General features: G+C 38.8%; 1 protein-coding gene across 1 annotated transcript in view; it reads right to left on the reverse strand.

The window, feature by feature from the left end:
• Window positions 1-25,433, reverse strand: part of LOC103258561 (netrin receptor DCC-like) — a 183,420-nt gene that overhangs the window by 22,903 nt on the left and 135,084 nt on the right. The window contains exon 3 of the mRNA XM_021711432.1: window positions 2,768-3,052. Within this exon, the coding sequence (XP_021567107.1) occupies window positions 2,768-3,052 (285 nt within the window). The remainder of the gene's footprint in view (window positions 1-2,767; window positions 3,053-25,433) is intronic.

Consider the following 25,433-nt stretch of genomic DNA (forward strand, 5'->3'; position numbering starts at 1 on the left):
TCGTCAGTCAATATGGCACTTTGACAACTATGAAATAATAGTTTTTAAAGAGCTCTAACCATTCTGGTACTGCTTTTAATGGTCCTAAGTTCTGTTAATAATATAATGGGTTTCTATTTTAGTTGGCTGTTTCTCCCCCAATTAAATGAGTTAGAATACAGAACAGGATATATATATATATGGATTCTAAATACATATGAGGACCCCTCCCGCCCCCAAAACGGAATTATCTTTTGAAGGGCAGGCCCCTTGTAGTACACTCAGGATTTGTTCCTCTGGATCAAATGATCAACCTAGGTGTCTATCTGGAAGTTTCGAGAGAGTTGTGTCAGGGAAGAAATGTTCCGAGTTGTGGCAAACAAGTTCCTCCCCCATGACAACGCTCCAGTCCACACCACGCCAAGGGTTCAGCAGGTTTTGACTCAAAGAGCACGTCCCCTGTGCCACACTCCCTCTTCACCCGATCTCACCCTGAACAACTCTTTTTTTGTTTCTCTGTATGAAAAAAATTCTCAAAGGGAAACGTTCTGCAAACATGGAAGATGTGAAACACAACGGCACAAACACGAAAAGGCGTCAGAATTGATGAGTTCAAAAACTGTTTTGAGCAGTGGAAAGAGCATCTCGACAGGCATACTGCATCAAACAGAGAGTCCTTTGAAGGTGACTGACGTTTAAACATGTAAGAATAAACAGAAATTTTTATAAACACGTTCTGGGGTTTTGGGGGGGTCCTCCCTCGTGTGTGTGTGTGTGTGTGTGTGTGTGTGTGTGTGTGTGTGTGTGTGTACATAAATATATGCATGTATTTACATAATTTATTACTGCCTCAAATTGGTACTTACAGACAATAGAAATGGATTCAAAAAGGATTGAGATGATTTCAAAAATGAGAGAATCATAAGTGGCAGCTAAGGAAATTGGGATTGACCACTCACACATTCATTCTCTTACTCAATCTCGTTCTTACTGTGGATGTGTGATTTTGACCTCTAAATCAACTTGCCAACTTAAGGATAATTGAGTCAAATACATTCTCTTTCAGTAACAGTTTTATTTGGTCAGTGTCATATGAGATGGCCTCATCCAAGTATGACAATAACGTGTGTGTATTATGTGTGTATATGTGTGTATTACATCAACCCATAGTTCCTTTTTGTACTATGAATTCATAGAGCTTACATAAAAATTCTTATCAAATGTAGTATTCTTCTAAAATAAAAATTAGTTTCCAATAAGATAAGAAATATCCACATACAGCAAAGTATGCCAACATATTCTTGATTTTAGCCAAATTAACAATATAAAATTTGGCTTTAAAAAAATCTCCATGGATTACAATGCAAATGCATTCTGCAAGGCGAGTAATTAAAGGTGAATGGTGATTTGATGATTATGCCTCTGTGTCTTTCAAACCTTTCCATTTCAAATTTAATATTTGTTTAGTCCAGCTGGATTCCTTGATGCCACTGGGTAACAGACATCTCTGTCATATGAAGATAATCAAACATGTTCTTGCCAATTTTCTGTGAAGCTTAGTTTGGCTTCCTATATGATATACTCAACACATGCATTATTAATAATATGTGAATATAAATATTTTAAAAATGTGTGTAAGTAATGGACGCCTAAACAGATGCATGTATGTGTTGGGAATAAATGCTACCTTTGCATCTGTCACTGTCTGGTGGGTGAAATGCAACAGTGTTGCCAATGGTTACTGACACACTTAAGTCAGTATCCCTGCAATTAATGTAGGAGAGAATATACAAAAGAGTTAGAGAGAGGTTTTAGAGATGTCTCCATTAAAGCTGCTGGAAACTTTCAAGCGAATTGCCAGCTTGCTTCTAGATTGACTTGGGAATGCCACCAACTGCACAGTGGAAACATTTGTGCTAACTAGACACAGTTAAGAGTGCGGAGACAGTAGTCGACAGTCATACTTTGATAAGCAGTCGGTCCCGTTGCTCAAGCGCATGCCTGTTTTGTGTGATTCTCACAAGAGAGTCTAAGTCTTACACGTGAGATTAAATGAGAAAATGTATATTACATAGATATTTAATAGTGGCAGTTATTGGAAGAGAAGAGATCTTAGAAAACATCCAATCTAACCTCTCATTACTCAGGAGAGGAAAATGAAGTCCGAATCTCAGCATCTTCCCAGAAGATGGAGAGAACCCACTTCCCTTATCATAATATTAATCACACTGTATTGTAATTACGCTTATCTGTGTGTTCGCCCAGAACGCTAACAAGCTAGGCTCTGGGTCAGTCTTAGACACCGCTATACCCCTAGCACTTAGCGCAATGCTTCTCAGAAATGAGCGTATGAATGGACAAGTAAATGGTTGTTAAACATTAACTTAGTAAATGTTCTTAACATTGCTAATTCTCACCTTTATCCTTTGAAAATGAAGATGATCATAACTGGCTCTTACATTGTCTTCAGTGGAAAATGAAATAGTGTCTAATAAACACTTAGCAATGGGCTTTGCACAGAGACGCACTCACCAAATACTAACAGAATGAGAAATGAACGAAAGAGAGATGCCTGTTTCTCCACAAACTTCAGCCAGACATGAAAATTTAAGAACAGCTTTTGACATATCCTCATCTAAAGTCTCAGCAAGAAAGGAAGAAATTATAGAACACGCAACCCCATTAACAATACCAAACATAACAATCAAAAATATTTGTTTAAAAAAACGTGTTATTCCGACCACTCCAGAGAATACCATTCTGAAGAGAACAAATAGCACTGTAATACCTGACAAAACTCTGACTTCGGCTTCACTTCCTGTTCTTGAGCTGGCTGGATTCCGAGCTGAGCATCGGTAAATTCCGATGTCCCCTGCTTGAAGCCGGCTGATCTGCAATGCCCCAGAGGGCAAGACCACCACTCGGGAATCACCTGGGATTGGAGTCAGGTCTTGTTGGTTCTTCTGCCAGTGTATTGTTGGCATGGGTTCCCCAATGACTTCACACTTGAGCAGCACTGTGTCTCCCATGAAGGCTGTGACAGATTCTGTCTGGGAAAGGAACCTCAGTGGTCCTGGGAGAACAAGAGAGAAGGCACAGGAAGTCTTTCAGGTAAAGCACAAGAATCACCAACAAAAGTAATCACACCTTGTATTCTTGATAGAAAATCGTATTTTACAAAACCTTTTCTCAAATCTCATCTCATTTGCTCTTCGAACTTTATCACATTATCTGTCTGCCATTATAGTGGGTTCTGTAGCTGAATAATGATGAAGTTGCCATTCATTGCTAGAAATTTGCTGTTTGTTATTGTTTACTAGCAAAACAAAATAGCCGGGCGCAGTGGCTCAAGCCTGCCATCCCAGCACTTTGGGAGGCAGAGGTAAGAGGACTGCTTGAGCTCAGGGGTTCGAGATTAGCCTGAACAACATGGCGAGACCTTGTCTCTACAATAAATAAAAAAAATCAGCCAGGTGTGGTGGCATGTGTCTGTAGTTCCAGCTACTTGGAAGGCTGAGGCAGAAGGATTGCCTGAGCTCAGCAGGTCAAGGCTGCAGTGGCCATGAGCATGCCACCACACTCCAGCCTGGATGATAGAGTGAGACTTTGACTCAAAAAATAAAAAATAAAACACAAAATAAACAGAGCAGATAATTTCACAGATGAAGAACTCAAGTCTCAGAGACGTGAGATTTCACCTGCAAATTCACACAGTTTTTGTGTGTCTGCCCTGTAAATGGGAACTTGTTCCTTGGAATCGTGGTCCTACCAACAGAATTCTTGTTATGTGACTTTGGAAAAAGAAATACGTAGTCATGGGGATTCATGGAAGACTAGTCATACAGCACAACCTAGAGCAGTTTAATAAAGATGGATAACAGAAACCACCAAGTGTAGTAAAAAACAAAACAACAACAAAAACGAAAAAACACACAATCTTTTATGGGTTGGATGCTTAAGTTATATGTTCATCAGTATTTGCCAGGTCAGGTAGTGAAAATAATTCTAAATCTGAAATTAGAAGAGCTTGTTTTGCTAGCCTGGTTGGGCTACTTACTATGAATCCTTTGGTAACTTGTTACATTTCATTACGCTATAAAACGGAATAATAGCTGGCTCATATGGCCACTGTGATGTTCACATAAGATATCATGTGAAAATGACGCATTCAAATGAATGATTAAATAAATATTAGTGAAAACAAGAAAAGCAATAAAACAAGAAAAGAAAAGAAAGGCCATCACTGAGTACTAGCATGGTGAGAGAGAAGTCTTCTCCACCATGATGTTGTACACAAGAGGAGTTGAAAATATGTTTGACCCTACACTCTTGAGTCCCCTTTTATGAACAAATGGATATTTGTGATCCTAATACTTTGACTATGAAAATTTACTTTAAAAACAATCATAACATATTTGTATGAGTTATGCCATCATTGATAAATCACTGACAATTTTGCCATCACTGATAAATCACTGACAATTTTATTTTCTAGAACTAACTCAGACAAATATCTTATTTATGTTCTCTTCTTTTTTTAAGAGATAGAATCTCTATCATCCAGGCTGAGTACAGCGATCATAACTCATTGCAATCTTGAATTTATAGGCTCAAGCAGACCTCCTGCCTCACCTTCTGAAGTAGCTGGGACAACAGGCACGTGTCACCACTCCTGGCAGTTTTTCTTTTGTAGAGACAGGGTCTTGCTATGCTGCCCAGGTGGGTCTCGAACTCCCTAGGCAATCATCCTGTTTCAGCTTCCCATCATGTTCTCTATTTACTACAGTTGTATTCTGCTATTTCTATTTTCATTTCAATTATACTATAATTGATTTTTACTACATGTACATTTCAAAACAAAATGTATTCATTCCTCAGTTTGGGGTTAATATCAGGTTTTGCAAATCATATTTTATGTTACTGTGATTTTTATTTTATAGATGCATTTTACTAAAGTCAAAATTTCCCAGATCCTGGTCTAAAGTTTGTCAAGAGGCTTTTGTTTTTCCATCAATATTTAGTCAATAACAAATTCAGCTATGTTCAGTTTTAGCTATTGTTAGTTTTAGTTTGGGTCTACTAATTCTTATCACCCTTATTTTGCCTACAATCTGGTAAAAACAATTTGTAAGGTCAATGGCTTGGGTCAAACATCATAATTTAATGAGAGATAATAAGAAATGCCACAGAGAAATCTCCTTCCCTAGGTGAAGGTATAATTTTTTAAATAACTTTCAGGGATTAGAGTTTTTAAAGCACAAAGTAACTGAATTCATTAAATATGAAATTGCATCAAGATACAAATGATTCGAATAGGTACAAGCGGCTGAAGGCGACCACTTACTACGGCTGTAACCACATACCTGGACCTGCAATCCTAGGGGTGCAATAAAACTGCTCTTCGGTGAAAGTGACTGGTGCTAGACCATAAGGACACCTTAGCATTGATGCAAATATTAATTTATCAATAGAAATGCATCCCTCACAAATAGGTATCACAGTTTCTCATCTGATACCTGAACTAGGTCAAGCTTTGAAACCTGGATCCGTGAGGCTACCTGGATCCATGCTGCAGAGATGTCTACATGGGCACCAGCCGCTCGCCTACTCAGGTCAAGTCTGTGGCTGTGTCTTCAGGGGGCACCAGCTACTCACCTACCCGGATCAGCGCTGCAGGTGTGTGTACCTGGGACCCAGCCGTTCACCTGCTAGGATCAACGCTGTGAATGTGTCTGCAGCGGTCCCAGTCACTCGCCTGCCAGGACCAACACTGCAGATGTGTCTACAGCGTGCCCCAGGGACTCGCCTAATTTATTTCTTCTCCGGTAGTTATCGGAAGACCCTCCGCTGTGTCCTGGCTCATTGCTCCAATTCCAATCTCTCGGCTGTCTGTAGGGTATAGTTTTGCGTCTATTCCAAAGCAGTAGATGAGTCAGTCTACTACTGACCGGCATAGGTGTGGTTCGAGGGATGCACTCGAACAGAGAATGGTCTGCATGCACTGCTCAAGGCAAAACGGCAGTGAGCAGCGGCAGATGTGGTGAAGGTTACATGGGGCAAAGGTTTCTTTTTTTTTTGAGTCGGAGTCTCACTGGGTCGCCCAGACCGGAGTGTCGCGGCCGCTCCCGGCCACCGCAGCCTCGCCTGCTGGGCCCCGGCCATCCTTCCGCCCCAGCCTTCCGAGTAGCCGGAATGACAGGCGCGCGCCACCACGCCCGGCTGATTTTTGGATTTGCTGTAGAGGTGAGGTCTCGCTGCCCTGGCGGGTCTCGAACCCGCGGGCCCAGGCAGTCCACCCACCTCGGCCTCCCAAAGGCGCGGGATGACAGGCTGAGCCACCGAGCCCGGCTGGGGCAAAGGGTTCAAACACATTTCTGACTTTTTGTTTACTGGTTTTCTTCTTGGCCATCAACCCTAGTAGTGTGTTTTTCAGCTCAAAAAAATATAGTCAGGAATAACTTCCCAATACCCATATGTTACATATTTGATACCTGTAGGTAAGCATGAAATATTTTGGTAAGTTAATAAAAAGTTTAGATATATTTATATCTTCAGATTTATGGTTCTATATGTATTATACACACTGATTAAATTTAAAAGATCTATTTTACATCTTATTGTTCTGTAATAGTCAGAAAACACACTTGCAAGTAAGTTCTAGAGACTAGAATACATAAAATGAAAAAATAATCCAAATCGGTGCTCAACAATTGGCTCCCTACGTAAAACTTCATCTACCTGGAAGAATCCTACACAAGACATGAGACTGTATATTAACATAATTAAACTTAATGGAATTTGCTACTATTTGGCACGCTTATTCAGTATGTACTCTACAGTGATTTCAGATCTTAATAGATGGGGTTCAGAACAACATCATATTGAACAGTTAACAATGCAATGGCTAGAAATCTCACAGAGCGGGAAATTATCAGCATGATTTGTGGCCTTTCTTTGTCTCTAAAAGGGAAACTCTAACATCAAAAAGCAATTCTACGTTTTCAAGACTCTGTATGGCTTGAACTAATGTTCCCACTGTTGTGTTAAATTTTAGCACTTACTTCTCATGGTGGTGTAACACACCAGCAACAGTCTTAAAAGAAGAAGAAAGCTATCAACTTAGAACTATAGAATCATATTTTCAAGGCCTGTGCATGAATATCTAGCAATAAAAATCAAGCTCACTGTAACTCAAAAGTATAAGACACAGTGTTTTCAGAAGAGTGATTTCGAGCTCTGACGTGATACAAATAATTCCCGAACTTCATTCAGAGAATACAGGCATAATTTTAACTAGATCCTGGTGAAAAACAGTTACCCGCTCAACAAGAGCCAGTTTGTGGAAAGATCCTGATTCAGACTCATTAGACCATACCCAATTTGGTGCAGTCAAAGGAGGAATGGTCTCCTTATCTCTGTTCTTTTCTCACTCAAGTCCATTCCAAACAGTCAGAATGTCAGCACTCCTCATCACCAACTGATGCTTCATTCAGGAAACCTTGCAGTTCCCCTCATTTTCTGGGATTATCTTATGCCCCCAAATGCCAGGCAAAGGCTTTTTGTTTAACATGTCCTCAGATATCGATCACAATGAGCTTTCACCCTCATCATCCCCAATTTCTGCCAAGCATTCTAGATCTATTGAAGTTGTACGTGCCCTAAACAAGGCTTCCTCTGGATTCTATTTCTCAAAATGCTTCCTCTTAAAAGGAACACCCTCTGCCCTAACATCCACCTATCAAAGCTTTAGTCACATACTAAATCAAAAATTTCCCTTTCCCTAGTCTTAATTAGAAACCATCTTTCCACCTTTTGCATTTTTATAGTACTTATAACTTGCAGATACGATAGCACAGTTGAGTATATAACTTAAAAAGCCTGAAAAGGGCCTTTACTTTGCTAAACTCTGGTGTGTCTATGTGGCTCTTTGAGCTGTGGCCACCATGCTTCTTGGCTTTGGTCCCTTCCCCTACCTTGGTAAGGTGAATCTCCTCTCTCTCCTCATCTCTAATTTACTTTCTAAATAAACGATATTTTCCATTTTAAAAAGGCTTGAAAAATGTTTGCACTTTTGTGTGTATGTTTTCTGTATTTAATTTCTGCAGAGTATATAAATTACTTACTATAATAAAATACACAAATATTTGCTGAGGTTACCTTAAATATTTCAGTGAAGTACAGCAGACATTCAAATTTTGAAAATTGGGTTTAAGTCCTGGCTCTGTCACTTTTCAACATACTCTGTGACAGTTTGGGATCAAGAGATTATCTGGGGTCACCCATCTTTGCTTCATCATTTAACCAGCTAGATGATTTTGGGCAAGATCTCAGTTTTATCTTTTATATATTCTAAACATCTTAATAAAAGGCTTCATCTAATCTCCACAACCCGCTCTATAAGCAAGTATTACCATTACCTTAACTTTGTAGATGGGAATGGTAGCAAACTCTTTCAAATGTTGATACTATGCTTGATTATCTTTTTAGAAGTTTAGTTCTGAATTATTATACTTTTTTTTTTTTAGTTTCAACAGAATAGCTCTTTTTTTTCTTTTCTTTTTTTATTATAAAGATGTGGGGTACAATTCAGGGTTAGGTATACAAAAGCTCGTGGATGAGGTATACTCCTCCCTCCCTTGGCAGTTTCACTCAACTGCCAATCCTCAACCCCCCACCCCGATTTCTCAAAATACTTAATTTCCCCAACCTAAGTAAAAATGCCCCAAGAAGAATTTCTTCTGTATGTCAATAACACCACTCTTGAACTCTCAAGTAGTAGCACAATACTGGGTAAGCTGTGTCGTTTTGTAAGTACATACTGCCCTAACTTGAATTCCTATACAGAAACTTCAGCCTGAAGAAATGCACTATTAAAAATAGCACACAAACGAGTTTTGGTGCTTTTGGAGGACTTTCATTGTAAGCCTTGGGGAAAGGTTGTTTTGAAGAAGGAACTGCAGTCAAAGTTCCTACCATCACACCTAGCCTGGCCCAGAATGCTATGGCAGCTTGAAATACAGGAATGCCTGCACTTGTTGGAAGTGTCTCGTACAAGCCAACTTGCAGATTCACACATTAACGGCACCTCCATGTGCTAACAAAGACCAGAACCTATTAGTGAGGAACTATAAAAAGAAAAGAACATTTTGCTTTACATATGGAAAAGTCAGACACATATGGGAGCTCCGCTTGATCTCCTGTCTCAGAAATGATAAAGACATTTTTAATTCAGATTTTATAAGTGACTAATACACAGTAAAAGTGCCTGGGCTTTAGTTTCAGAAGTGGCATGGATGTTAGCAATCCTAATTATAGTTGTACAGTAAGCATTAAGTGCTGTTAGCAAGAGATATATAGCCATTGTGAGAGTACCATGGAGAAGTGGGTCTCACCCTGTTTATTTTGATTCCGGTAAAGGATTCTCCATTTACTCTTGAATACTGATGCTCACATTAAAAGGATTCATTAAGTGTCTACTTATATATGTTACTTTGCTAAATGTTGCTTGAGGCCTGTTCAACAGCCATAACCTCAGTTGTTCTCTAGAACATTTAGTAACTACCCATGTGAGGAAGAATGAAGGTTTGTTCTTTATACCTCTTCAGTAGCAGCGTGCTTGAATGCCTAGGATTTCACTGAGCCAAGGCGGAATTAGAATACTCACTTTCTCATTGTAGCTTCCCCAAGCCCAGATAAAGTCAGCTGTCTCTGTATGTCTTTTTTTGTAGCACTTACTTCCATTGTAATTAATTACTTGGAATTTATTTAGTACCCTCTTCCCAGCTGACCTGTAAGTTCCTCAAAAGCAGGGCCAGGTCTATTTCATTTTGTTCTGTGAACACTTAGCATGGTGTACAGGAAAATATTTGACCATCAGATACATGCTGAATAAAAATTATATATTATTGTTAAGATAGTCAGTTTAGACAAGTATCCCATGCCCCAAACATGTGGAGAGCCAGAAAAGACAGCAGTCACTAGGGAGGCATAGTCAGACAGCGAAAGCAGCGATTCTTTTCAGGGAAAATAAAACAAAGCCCAGGCTAATACACATAGGTCAGGTTCACCCACAGAGCCTTTCATTTGAAAAGAGACTGGGGGAGCAGGAGGGGAGGAGCCGTGCCTAATGCATCTGTGAACATGCTGTCTAAGCCCTACGAGTTTACATCGTGAAATCAGTGGACATTTTGAATGGGATTTCCCCATTCGCCCTCCAAATCACTGTTCTCAGAGTCAAAGCATCAGGGTCTCAGGCCAGCCCCGACCCAGCTGGGACAGTCTAGCCATCCAGCCTTTGGTCCCAGCAGGCCAAGATGTATTTCCTCAGAAGCCAGGCACAACCAAAATATTTGCTGTCACCAGGCAGTAGAAATGTTAATAGCGAGAGCTGCAAACATTTTTCATTTGGGCTTTTCCTTTGTGATGCTAAAAAAAAAAAAAAATAAGGTAAAAAATCACCATGGCAATGAATGGAAAACTGCTAAATCTGTAGGGACATCAAAAAGTGTTAGGCTCTCAGAATTAAAATAAGGAGAACAATACTTGCTCCCTACCTTACGCCCAAACATACACACAGCACACAGACTAAGAGAAATCTTTCCATCAGACCCAGACAGTCAGAAAGTTTGAATATCTCAGACATGCACTCTCATTCATTGAATTCCAAACTCCTTTAGTTTTAAAGCAAAAGGGAAAGCTAAGCATTTCGCAGTCTAGGTTTATGCCAAGACCTGCCTCTAGGGAGGCTTCTCCCTCCACCCACAAGGCACCCAGAATGGGCATGTTCCTTCTTTCAAATTCTAATCTGAAAATGGCATATTCTTCTGATTTGCCCTCTAGCCTTGCTGGCAGACTATCAGGATTCACATCTTCTCCCATGGAAGGTCTAATTATTAAGTAATTAAAGTTCATGTAATAAAAAGAGACTTATCAATTGGGGGACAGACCTTGGGGTTGGAAGCATGCCTTGCTTTTAAATATTCAGCACCGTGGTGATACTCCCCAAACGCCTGAGGAGAGCTGCTGTAAATGCTTTGTTTGCTCCAAATTAAAGCCTGAAGGTTACATCCCTTCAGAGCCGGACCTTGCTTGCCCTTTTTTAATTCTCAAATTAGCCAAGGGGCAGAGAATAGAGACAATCCAAAGAGAAGTTCTCTAGACTTAGTCCTTTCAAAAAGCAGCCAGAAGACCAGTAGAGGATTTTCAGAGGATTTGTGAGAAGCTCATTCCTGCCTGTTCTTCCCACGTCCCTTTGAGATTTCTTATTTCCCCTCTCGATTCCCTCCATCCCCAGCTCTTTCTTTCTTTCTTTCTTTTTTGGTTCATTTTCATTGGCAGATTGTGGACATGGAAAAGCCAGCCTAGTAAGCGCGCCTGGTGGGTGCCTGCCATGCTTACTTGGTGTGTGATCTTGCAAGAAACAGCCACCTGGCCCATTCGCTGAGTCCCAGAAGGACGTAATAGAAGAGCTGTGAAAGGTAAACACGCTCTAGGTAAATTATATAGGCATCTCTGCAAACTCAGCAGCACACAATGAACTTGTCCTCCAAGGCAAAAATAATCAAGAAGAAATGTCATCAAGTAAATCATTCTTGCAACCATCTTTGGGGTTTATCCAAGATAACCTACTCTGACGGGCTGTTACTGTCCCAGACCCTCACAGCAACCAAAGACTGGCTATCCATGAAACCTAATGCAAGAGGGCCATCTGGGGGCTCCTACATTGACCAAGAACCACTTTGAATGCTAGTCTACCATAATCTCACCTAGGATTTTGCTAGTTTCTTTCTTAGCTGGCTTCCAAATCCATGGAGTAATTCAGGATTCTCCCAGTGTACCAGTAACATCCTCAAGATCTCTGACAGTCTTCAGTGGTCCTCATCCCCTGGGCCAGGGGCCAGTAGTGGTCTGTGGCCTGTTAAGAACCAGGCCACACACCAGGAGGTGAGTGGTTCGTGAGTGAGGGAAACCTCGTCGGTATTTGCAGCTGCTTCCCATCGCTTGCATGACCGCCTAAACTCTGCCTCCTATCAGATCGGCACTGAAAAGCCTGCTTCCGTTTCCAACATCTTCTCTTTGTGAAGCAGGGTTTTCGGCAGTGACAGCAGCCAAAGCAAGAGTACAGAGTAGATGGGACATAAGCAACACACTTTGGATGTCACTGTCTCCTATTACTCCCAGATGGGACCGTCTAGTTGCAGGAAAACCAGCTAGGGCTTCCACTGGTTCTGCATGATGGTGAGTTGTTGCATAATTATTTTGTTGTATATTGCAATGTAATAATAACAGAAATAAAATGCATGATAAATGTAATGTTCTTGAATTATACCAAAACCATCCCCTCTCCCGCCCCTAGTCTGTGGAAAAATTATCTTCCACGAAGCTGGTCCTGGGTGCCAAAAATGTTGGGTATCACCGGTCTAAATGGCGCCAATGGGAGCCAAACAATGGGTACACATGGACAACAAGATAAGAATAATAGACTCCAGTGAGGGAGAGTGGGATGGGAATGAGGGTTGGAAAACTCCCTGCAGCATGCCGCACTCAATATTTGCATGAGGCATCCACTGGAAGTCCAAGCCTCACTATTAAGCAACATATCCATGCAACAAATATGCAAATGTACCCCCACATCTGAAATTTTTTTTATACACAAGAATGAAGAAAGGGTGACCTTTCTGAGAGGATGAGTTCTCTCAAGGCATTGCATGAGATCAGCCAGCAAATCAAGAACTGGTTTTGGGGTCTCACCCCACTTTCCCCTGGACGGAGTTATCAAATGCGAAACACACCATGTACCTCAAGGCTGCTCTTCTTGCTTTCACTACCAGCAACCAGACATGCATAAGTCAGCTGGCCCATCCATGCTTTTCATTAACTCCAGGGTCAATAGAGGCAGCTTGGAGGAGCACTGTGCTGTTGCAGAATATCTATTCTCAGCACAAGGCAATAATAAAGAGCGCTTTGCCACCCCTCCTCAAACTCACATGGTATTGTCTTCCCGAATATAGGAAATATTGCCATCATTCCTTCCCTACCTTATCTAGGTTATCCTCTTCAATTCTAACCAAATTATAGTGAACAGCAACACCACTGGTGTACACGAAAGTTGGGATGGAGTCCTTCTTTCAGAAGAAACAAGATAGCGAATCATACATGGTGGCCACTACCTTTTATCTTAGCTGTGCGGTCGTATCTCTGGTGACTGAAACAGATGGTTTATCTGCAAGTTTACAGGAAGCCAAATACAAATGTGTTTATTATCCTGATCAGATAGGAGGTGTTTATTTGCTTGTTTTACTATAAGGTTTTTCTACAGGAAGTATTGATGATTGATTGATTATTTATTTATTTAATTTTATTTTGAGTCAGCATCTCCCTCCCTCCCTCGGCCTGGAGTGCAGAGGCATGATCAGGGCTCAATGCAGCCTTGGATTCCTGGATTCAGGTCATCCTTCCACCTTAGCCTCCCAAGTAGCTGGGACTACAGGCAAGCACCATCATGCCTGGTTATTTTATTTATACATATGTTTCATGTATACATAATATATTTTATGCATAAATATATTATTTATATATATTATATTTTATGCATACATAGTATATTTTATTATACATATTACATTTTATGTATAAATAAAGTATTATATCTATATATTATTTTTATATAGATATATACTTATATAATTATTTAATATATGTATTTATATATATATTAGAGACACGGTCTTGCTATTTGCTTCAGCTGGTCTAGAATTCCTGGGCTCAAAAGATCCTCCCAACTTGGCCTCCCAAAATGCAGGATTGCAGATGTGAGCCAACACACCTGCCTACATTTTCTATAGGAATCATTTAAAGGACAAACTTATTATGTAGAAAAATCTTCATGTGTAATTAAAAAAACTAAAAATATAAACAAAAATGATATACAACCTTAATTTATCAATGTAGTAAACCTTTTAAAATGATTATTTATAATGCTGCTGAAAAGTGTTATTTGATATACCACCTTTAAAAGTGATTTGGTAATTTGCATCATAACAATTTAACCCAATAATTCTACCTCTAGAAATGTATTCATAAGTATATGAAGAAAAAATTTACATATATGACATTATTCAGTACATCAATACTTAAAATAGTAAAATGTAAGATAATTGTATAAGATAATTTATTAAGCAAATCATTAGATAGTCACTATACATAGTATTATATAAACAGAAAATTAAATTAATAAACATTTTTTAAAATAAGAAAAAAATTTTTTCTTTTTTTTCCTGAACCAAGCATATTTTTAAAAATACAAAAGAGCTGTTCCTAATGGTTCGAATACTCTATTCAGTGAATTATATTAGGTGCAAGTAGCAAGCAGCTTTTCTTGAACATATTGATTTCATGAAGAACTGTTTACCTCCACAAGCTTGGACAATACCTTTATTTTCAGTCTCTATTTTGCACAAAAAATTCTTGTTACAAAAACCTGAGGCTGGTTTATAATCAATACTAATGAATAATTTTACAAAATTCAGGCACAGGCGTTCCATCAACCTTAATTTCATTATGCATGACTAAGAATGGTCACAGTACTGGGAAAAGTTGATTATGAATGTTTCTGATATTTGTGGGGCCTACTTAAAAGTGTACATAATTCAAGTGCAAATAATTGAAATAACCAAAAAGCAAACTTTTAAAGTTGGTATGACATTCTGTTTTTCATCACATCATTGTCATCTTCCTTCCCTACTTTATTGAGGTTATCTTCAGTGTACCCTTATCAGTACTGATTACATTACCTACTGGGAATTTCCAGATCATCCATTCATTTGTTCAGTCAGTCACTATGTGTAGCTCTATGTGTCACCTCGACTGGACCATGAGGCACCCAGCTAACTGGTCAAACATTATCTTTGGATAATGTCCTCATAGAAATGTCTATGAGGACGTTTCTGAATAGGATTAACATTTAAGTCGGTAGACTGAATAAAACACAACGTCTTCCCCAGTATGAGTGAGTCATATCTAGTCCACTGAAGTTCTGAATAGAACAAAAAGGCTGAAATATAGTAAAATGTATCATGCCGTATACATTTAGTATAATACAGCACTATACAATTTATTAAAAGGGAATTATCTCTCTGCCCTATTGTTCAAGCAGGGACTTTAGTCTCTCCTGTCTTTAGACTCAGACTTGCACTGGAACTTATACCACCAGTTTTCTTGATTCCAAGGCCTACAGACTCCAGCTTGAACTATACCATTGGGTCTCCCAGGTCCAGGAACTTTTCAGCCTCCATAATCATGTAAGCCAATTCCTTATAATCAGTCTTTCTGTGTCTCTCTGGCTCTGTTTCTTTTTCTAGATATAGATAGACAGATTAGATAGATAGATAGATATATAGATAGATAGATAGATAGATTCTATATAAGATATATCATCTATATAAGATAGATACTATATATAAAACAATAGGAGTATATACTATATAATATAATATATACATATACTCCTATTGTTTCTATTTCATGAAGAATCCAGACTAATACTGTCAGTCAACATTTATTAGACATCTAATATGTGCCAGAAGTCATTCGAATCACCTGAAGAATACAGTGATGGATGATACTACTTTCTTTCCTCAAAGAGCTCATCATTTAGTAAGGAAGGCAAATATATAGAACAATGCAATACGATAACAGGGAAAAATACTGTGGGTACACAGACAGAATAATCCTTAGTGATGCCTGTTGAGAAATCAATAATCAAAAAAAAATCTCCAGTGAGAGTCACTCCAATGAGCTACTCCGTCTTGAGTAATGAATGGGAGTTCACTAATTGCCCAAGATCAAGAAGGACATTTCTGACAAAGAAATATTATGTAACAAAATAGTGAATGTGAGGACCACACATGTTTTGGTAAATAAGTCAGTAAAAGATGGGAAGCAGTAAGAGATTTCTAAAACTGTTTTGTTTCTACCACATAGGAGAGCCTGGAATTTTTAAAAAATCATAGATCTTGTGTTTTTGGACTCCAGAAGTAATATAATCTCCATGAGGGTGAAATCTAGGACTCCTGTGTTTTGTTATTACCCCCTAAGTACTAAGCAGCATTTAATACATATTGACTAATCTCCATATTAATGAACAAACAATTAGTAGTGAGTGTTTCTGTTATATTATGTTAACATGTTATGTCATATTATGTAACAAGTTATAGTTATGTTAACATACAGTTATTGTTCAGGAAATGATTCACTCATTTGGGTTTTAGAATTCCAGGAGAGGTATAAAATTAATGTCCAGCATATGTTCTGAGTGAAACATTTACAAAATCTGGATTATAGGAATGCCTACAAGCCAAAAACAAAACAAAAAACCCCCAAAAGACAGAATAAAAACAAAAACAAAAAAATTTTAGCAAAAATGTATCCTATTATTTTCCAAAGTTGTTGAAACTATGGGTTATGACTGTTTCAAACTTTTAATTTAACACGTTATTCAAAATATCAAGTAATCTTCTGTCCAAGGGCATACTTTCTTTTTCCCAGTAGTATTGATTGAGTACACATTAGGCAATATATAAGGTATATTAATATAATGTATTGCCTTTACATGGCTGTAAATGGTCCTGCTGAAATTCCCTGGCAATATTTTTTACTCTATGTTTGCATGGTAGGAACACCCTCTCAGTATAAATAATTTCCTTTTCCTACCAAAAACATGCCTGAGTCATATATTTCAAATTTGTAGACAGAGACAAAAGAAAGGAGACACTTAAATGAAACACATTTTCAATACAGGAAGGCAGCAGAGAGAGTAGCGTCTGCTCAAAGCCTTTATTTCAGTACTATATAATTCATTAAAGCTAATTTGGTAATAGCTAAGATTCACATCAAATATATCAAAAGGAGTCCATTTTTTCTCTTATGATTTTAATATCTTTTTCCTCCCCATAAAATCCATTTTATAAAACGAGAAGCAGGAAACCCCAACAGAAATAATAATTTAGATTAAAGACTTCTGGTAAATCTGTATAATTTTAATTTTAATTTGGAAGTACCTACTGGGGGAAAATTGGAGCTAATAAAATGTGTTTGCATGCCTTTGCACAAGGAAAATGGAAAACCCAAATATTTCCGTTTAGCTGCTTAACGTTTGCAATTTTCAATCTTCTCTACTGAGGTGCTGAGGAAATCAGAACTTGTTTAGGAATTACCAATTTTGGGATAGCTTGACCCAGAGCAAACAAATGTAGCTGATACAATGGGCCATTCAAAAGGGGGAAATGTTTTATTTCAAAGTTCATTGTTTAAAATGTGTCTCAAACTCACCTTCCTTAAACCCGACCACAAGAGCCTGAAATAATCATTTATCCCAACACATTTTTTGGTGCACATACTAACTCCCCAGCAATCATTTGGGGATGTCACTGAGTTGGAGAATAGTAAATCATCCTCTATGAAAAACTTTCTGTTGCGAGGTCATTCTCCTGGGCCCAATGGTATCACATGATATCTGTACTGAGGAGAAAGACGGAACGAGGCACACCTGGGAAGCCTGAGCTCAATTTCTCCTCTGCGTGTTTGCATGGGCCCAAATGCTGACATCAGGTATGTGGGGGGTGGAAAGTAAATTATTCCTTCAGAACAACTTCAGCTTTAAGTGCCCAAGTACCTAGACAGTTTTCATCGATTCAGGGACAATGTTGCTTCCAAGCTTGTTTAAGATCTTTCCTGATGTTAATATCTATGAACTTAAAAAGAAGGATTAAAGTATTAAGCCGAATTTATTAAAAAGAAGCATAGTTCAGTAGAGAGAACATGAGCTTTGAAGCTCCGTTGGGCATAGAGGAGCATGGCGAAAGATTAAACTGAAACTGTAGGCAGGATAGATAATTCCGATGTCAGACACCATCTGAGTAAGTTTGCATTTTACTCTGATGACATTGAGATATTATTAAGAGATTTTAAGCAAGGAAATGACATGATCATATTCACACATTTTGAGAATTATCCTGCTGCTCTACAGAGAATAATGTGGTGGTGAATGCAAGCGTGGAACTAGGAATCTCAGGCAGAAACTTATCAGCAGTCAAGGTGAAAGGAAATATGACTTAGATGAATAGCAGAGGGAATGGAGAAAAAGAGAGAATCCTGATATCTTCTGAGGTATCGACAGGACTGTTGAAGGCTGAGTGCGAGGACTGTTGAGGCTGACGGACGTGGAAGGCAATGAACCTTGGTTTCCAAATAAAATGCTTAGATTGTGATTTTGCTTAGGTTATTTGGGTGAAAAGTGTTGGTATGGAAAGCAGCAAGAAAAAAGGACACTCGAGCAAGAGATGTGGCCATAAAAATTGAATGGGAGAAGCGGATCAATAAATGACTGTATCTCCATCTCTGAATCCCAACAATGGAAGGATTAGAGAAGCTGACCCTCAAGGTTCCCATTCATTGACAAAATGACACAACCTGGTGAGTCTACGTTTAAACAGCCTAATACGCAGCCAGACTTTATGATCATCCACTAGCATTTAACAAAATGAATGTGAGGATGCACGAGGCATTGGAGACCCAGGCAAATTAAATAATCTCCATCACTGCCCAGAGGGATCGGCCAGTCTAACAGAAAATGCAGAGCTCACCAAGCAACTTTTATCATGAGGGCTGATCACAGAGGAAACCAAAGACAAACTTTGGGGGTTAGGCTAAGAAAGAAGTCAATGAAGACCCCAATGTTGCATAAACTGGAGAGGACAAGTTAATATGAACAACTCTTACTTCCTTTGCTTGTAATAAAAAACAAAGCACCTTGTAATAAAAAACAAAGTACTTGTAATAAAAAACAAAGTACCTTTACCATGACTTCTCATTAATTTAGAGTCAGTTACTCCAATTTGCTTTGGCTCTGTAGGTAGAAATCTAATTCTCAAAGGTTGTCTAAATATTGCTATTTTAAAGTCATTCAGCTTCGCGAGGAAGAGAGGATCAAGAGTTTAAGTTTAGAACAGCTAGACGCACCCTAAATTTTGCTAAGTTCTTTGAATTTTCTTTGAGGCAAACTCTTTCTATGTATTTTACTTTTTTCTTGGCCGCAGTATTTGGAGATTTGAGACAGTCTTTAAAGTGATTTACAGATACTTCTGCAGAACAGTGTTTGAGACTCACATTGACATCTTATTGTAATCTGGGTTTGTCCTTTCAAGAAATCTGCTTCTGAACTGAGTCTTAGATCTAGAACCATCTCTTAAGTGGTCTGTAGAGCTCATCACTCTGAGAACACATATGAATGATATGCAAGTTGTATCTCTAAGATGATTCATTTCCCTTAAAGTAACAAAGGGGTAACCTAAGTTCAGCCTCAGATGTGGGAATCTCAGAACACACCATAACTTCCCAAATTTTGTACCTCATATGTACCATAGTGGACTATGTTTTTTCTTGTGCTTAGGAGATCATTCAATTATTGTCACCTTTAATTCTTCACCAATGACCATATGTGCTACGCTAACTGGTCTTCTCACTGAGCTCCTTTGGACTGTTCCTTTTGTCTTACCAGCTTTGGCTCCCTCTACCCTCCATCCCCGTCAGATTAGTGTGCTCTATCCCACCTGGCTGGATGCGTTCAACATTATATTTTCATTGCCGGGTCCGTAGCAGACACGTGGTAAATATTTGTTGAACACCAAGCTAAAATATCAGAATCCAACTCAAATTTCCAAATCCAAATCAGAATTATTTTTCTCTTTTTTCTGTGATTTCTCATAGAACTTATTCTCATTGGCACTCAGTTGGCACTCATCAACTACCCATGGGTACAGTTACCATATTCCTTCTTCTATCCAATTAAATTTTAGATTGCTTAAGGATAGATATATTGCTTTGTATTTCTGTGGACGTTCACAGTGTCTTGCATAGTAAAAACATCAAGTGGTATTTTTCTGTTTTAAGTCTGATCACATTAAGAAGCGACTACTTTTGTTTTGCCCATTTAGGCAAAAGATTATCTATTAAAAAACTCTAGGCTGGGCTCAGTGGCTCAGCCTGTCATCCCAGCACTTTGGGAGGCCGAGGATAGTAGATTGCCTGAGACCGCGGGTTCAAGACCAGCCCGGGCAACTTGGTGAGACCTCGTCTCTACAATAAATCAAAAATTAGCTGGGCGTGGAGGCACATGTCTGTAGTTGCAGCTACTTGGAAGGCTGAGGTGGAAGGATCGTCAGAGCCCAGAAGGTCAAGGCTGTGGTGGCCGGGAGCATGCCACTGCACTCCAGCCTGGGTGACAGGGTGAGACTCCAACTCAAAAAAAAAAAAAAAAAAGAAAAGAAAAACCCCTCTAAAATATTGTTTCAGTTTATTTATTTCTTCTTAAAGTTTTGATGACTGGTCCTTTTTACTCCAGAATATTTTGGTGGTGGGCTCAATTTATAGAAAAATACTCATTATTGCAATTTAGAAGTTAAAATTTGTAATAATTTAGACTCTAAAGAGTTGGAGTCTTTTTGAAACAGTTAACAAAGGTTTTGTAAGCCAATTAACTGTATAGACAAGATTTACAGAACAGTCTTCATTTTGGTGACTTCTCCTGTTTCTGAAATGTGAGACCCAATTATGAATTTTCTCCCTCATGCATTAATCCCTGCTTCATCTTGATGGCCTTGTTAATATCTACATTTTTTTTCAGAATTATTCTCTAAACTTCTCTCAGGTAAAAACAAGACTTTCATTCTTTTGTATTTTCCGCCTTGCACAGTTGCCTTTGTGGTCAGTGGCTGTGGACTGATTCCTGAAAGCTTGATCTTTTATCTGTACTCCTTCCGCAATCTTTCTCTCTTTCAAAAATCATCTGCTGTCACTTCCATAATTCCAAATTAGTTTCATGAAAGAGTTTTGAAGATAAACAAATCTTAGATTTATCACTTTAAAACTAAAAGAGGATTTAATGATCAAATATATCCAATCACTTCATTTTATAAAAGAACATGTTAAATATAAAATAATTAAGACTTTTACTCCATCTCCAATTCCTATTTCCAAATTTATATATGAGAGAGTCTCTACACATGACAGTATGTCCACAGCTGATATGAGTGTGTATGTGCAAGATTAATAAATATTCATGTATGTGTTTGTATGTTCCTACACATGTGTGCATAGATATAAATATACATAAGGAGAGCGGTATGTGTGAATATATATACTTATATATGCAAAATTCTAGTTAAATATATGTATATAGTCCCCTATATTTTATGTGAGTTTATTAATATGCATATACACATTTACTTCACATAGTTTCCTAGTGAGATGTATGGTGAATTGAAACCGATGAAGAATCCATTGGGAAAAGCAATCATATTATCACAATACAGTGTTCTTAGTTTAAAATTAATTTTTATGTTAATTCACTGACATAATAATTAACAAAATTGTTTTTTGCCACTAATATATATGCAGTGTTTTGCCTTTATAAAATGTAACATTTTCCATACTTGATGTTCCTTTCTAGTGTTATTTTTTTAAGTAGTCAGAACTTAGATCTAGATACACGTTGACTTCAGTTCTATCGTTTAGAGAAATGGTAATAGGCTTGTAAACCTTAAACCTGTCCATAACAGATTTTTTAATATGATTCAAACTTGTCAGAGAAGATGCCTTATTATTCACACCAAGCTGAACTGCTAATTTTCAGAGGCAAATGCACCTGTGGAAAAAGAAATCATAACTTTAAATTGTATTATCCACTGACAAGACCACATACTGTTTTGTCCTTGTTGTTAATACAGAAATCAGAGGGTGTAAATCTCTTCATCTTTTTGTCAGCACTTCGGGCCAGGGTGTTAATGGCCTGCAGCCAGGAAGTTGTATAGGCGTCCAGCCAATCAGCAATGAAACCATTTAATTGGCTTTTCAAACAGGAAGCACAAGGGGGTGGGGGGTTCCTTGGTGCTAATGCATTTAGATGGAAACAAATTTGCAAATCTCCAATTAAAACAAGGGACAGAAGACCTTGATTCTCTGTGATATAAAGCGGATAGAGAGGCTCATTTCATTTATTAAGTGATGAAGGCTAATTTTCCTGATTGAAAATACATTACCAGTGTCTTAAGAGATTTCTTTTCAAAGACTAAACCCAGTTTCCCTTGCCAAGATGAAAGCACTCTAGTTTCTTTAGTGAGATCCATGATAAAGGTCTCCCGCTTGGAAAAACCAACATATCTAAGGGCACATGGTTTGGTCTGGTACAGAGTTTCTAAACGGTCTAATTCTGAGACAAATTGGATGGAAAAAATTCAAGACCACATTAATGATCATTAACATTTGGATAAGCTATACCACGAGACTGAAGTAATTTCAACTTTTGACTTTCTTGGGGGAAAAATTTTCTGGAAACTGAGATAAACAGTTGTCTAAAATTAAGGCTTGAAAAAGATACTCTCTCCTATCCACAGGGGTTGTATTATACAAACATAGAGATTATATAAGTAGAAAGCAATATATTTAAACATCTGTTAATGACTGAGAGGGAAGGTGACCCTTAATTCTATTACTGTGGACGAGATCTAATAATAAAAGTTTGCAAGATTAGTATCCTAAAGTCTAATGGCATAGTATTAGACTCGGAACCCCTTCATCTTTTGCTGAAAGTATTTCTTAGCAGCTCAGATGACACAGGTGGAGTAAACATAATAAAAAGCATCAGGCAGCGCAAAAGGTAGAAAACAGCATGTTTGACTACCCATTTCTGCGAATAGATGCTAATGACAGTTTTAAAACCAAATCCTCGATGACTTTTTCCAAAATGCTAGGAGAAGAAATAGGACTAGTATAGACAAGCCAGCATTCATTGGGCCTCAAAGTTTCTGAGTGACAACAGGATGTAGATAGAAACACATGGAATCTACATGTTCTTAACTAGAGATTCACCTCAGTGTCAGGTTTGCAATACCTGCTTCATGCTGCTGTACGACTCAAAATCTTGCCTTTCGTTTAACATGCCCAGGATCTCACATGCCTTCAGCATGGCTACTCCATTGCAATCTGCTCCTTCTAAGATTGCACTAGGAGAGCCCAGAAGGACACTGGGTTTGTCGTGAAGCAGTCTGTGGCTGGGGGCAGAAAATGGTAGTTCATGGGTCCAATCTAGTTCACTACCTGTTTTTGTGGGGCCTCAAGCTAAGAATGGCTGAACAAAATACTATTTAAAAGAATAATATTTCTTGACACGCAAAGGTTCTGTGAAATTTAAATTTCAATAAATTTCATAAAACAAAGCATGATTGGATCATGGATATTCCCATTTGCCTATCTCTTGTCTATGGCTGCTTTTGAGCTAGAACTGTAGAACTGAGTAGTTGTGACAGAGACCTCAAAAGTCAGAAAATATTTACTATTTGATTCTTTGAAAAAAAAGTTTGCCAACCTCTTGTCTAGGGCAGTGTTGGTTCAGGGATTCTAAATTAACTAGTCAAGTTCATGTTTAGTTGGTCAATGTGGTTGGGAGAAGAACCTTCCCATCTGGTCTATTTAACCTGTGTAATCAGTTGCACAAAAGTGAATGCTTAAGACCTTCCCCTTCCATGTAGATGCAGCCCCAAGGGGCACTTGCTTTCCACAGATGCAACTTTTATGAAGACAATAAAAGAGGAAAAAGGAAAATTAAGCAAAGGTTACCAAGCAGCCTTCCTCCACTTTCCTTTAGGTGGTATTTGATTTCTAGAGCTTTCGTCTAGTAACAGCATAGTATTTGTTATATCAGCAGTTGTGGAATTCCAGTACCTGTGGTATTAGTGCAGTGGAAGTACAGGAATCTTCTTCAGCACCCTTTCTCCAAATTGTAATCAGTGCAATTTCTCTGCATTTCCTCCCTAAGCTTACTGTGAGAAATAAACCCAAGATAGGATTATATAAAGTCATACGTTTGTGTCTGCACGTGTGTTACAAGTTCTACACTTAAGAAAGTTTTCTCTCTTCAAAATGATTCTACTGACGTTCCCATAGATTAAGTATATTGAGAACAAGCCTTTTTGAACTACGTTTAGGTGTTCTGGCATATTAATTTATTTATTCAGCGATTGTTTGCTGAGCACCTAACACATGCCAGCAACTATTCCAGGCAGTAGAGGTAGAAATTACAGGGACATAGATGACCTGTCTTAGTGAAAAATTACATGCTTGCAAGGGGCACCGGATAATAAACAAATAACTGAAAATGACCTTTGAGAGAGGGTGATGACCACATGGGAAAAATAAATCAGAAAAGGGAGTTAAGTGTGTGGCGTCTGGGAGCTGTGGCAATTTTAAATAGGGAGGTCAGGAAGGGACACAGAGGCAAAACAGCCCAAGCAGAAGTAAACACGTGCAAAAATAAACACATGTCCTGAGGGACTGAATGCAGATGGTGCTTTGGAGGATGCAGCACTGATGCAGTTCTAAAACTTACTCTGAAAGTCTTCCCATGTGCGAATTAAAAATAACTTGTCAATAACTATTTCTAACCCAAGGGAGAAACCGAGTTGTTCTATAATACAAACCCAGATAGCACAGTGCCAGAAGAGAAAGTGATTCTTGCAGGTTCAGGAAATAAAATAGAGTTTCTTGAAAGAGTTAAGTTGTGCCGGGCTTGGTGGCTCAGCCTGTAATCCCACGCCTTTGGGAGGCTGAGGTGAGTGGATTGCCTGAGCCCGCGGGTTCGAGACCCGCCTGGGCAGTGAGACCTCATCTCTACAATAAATCAAAAAATCAGCCGGGCATGGTAGCGCATGCCCGTAATTCCGGTTACTTGGAAGGCTGAGGCGGAAGGATCGCCGGAGCCCAGCAGGTCGAGGCTGCGGTGGCCGGGAGCGGCCACTGCACTCCAGTTTGGGCGACAGAGTGAGACTCCAACTCAAAAAAAAAAAAAAAAAAAAAAAAAGAGTTAAGTTGTAAGAGTGTATTGCACAGCTAGGAGGTATGGTGCACTGAGGGCAACACTAGCCAAGCACATGGATCAGAAGTTGCTTGGGCAGAGCTGTTATCTGTGAACTGTGCCGGTTTGGTTGAATGGCCTGATGGGAGTGGGTGGGTGGGTGGATGGGAAAGGAACTCTGGGAAATCTGGAAGAAAACTGAAATGTGGGAGGGGTGCACTGTGAGATTGAGGAGGAGGAAGCTAGTGGAAGATTAAGAATGCTGGGGAAGAGAGATTGAGTTTAACCCCTAGACATACACGGCCCATGTATAGTTCATGGGTGTGGAAACGGAATAAAATACTCAAGCAACAGTACAATTGACATTATGATCTACTTAGCTGTTCGGTGTTAAGTTGGTGCATGCATTGAGGTGACAGGGGATGAGAAAACAGAATCATAAGTATTAAAATAGGACAAAGGACAACCTCCTCAGGTCCTCTCCCACTGCGGGAGCTTTTCTGTCCTCTCAATAAATCACTTTCTAAAAAAAAAGGAAAAAATATTTGCC

The sequence above is a fragment of the Carlito syrichta genome, unplaced genomic scaffold, assembly GCF_000164805.1.
Source record: "Carlito syrichta isolate Samal-C Ts95f unplaced genomic scaffold, Tarsius_syrichta-2.0.1 Scaffold302291, whole genome shotgun sequence".
Taxonomy (NCBI): Eukaryota; Metazoa; Chordata; class Mammalia; order Primates; family Tarsiidae; genus Carlito; species Carlito syrichta.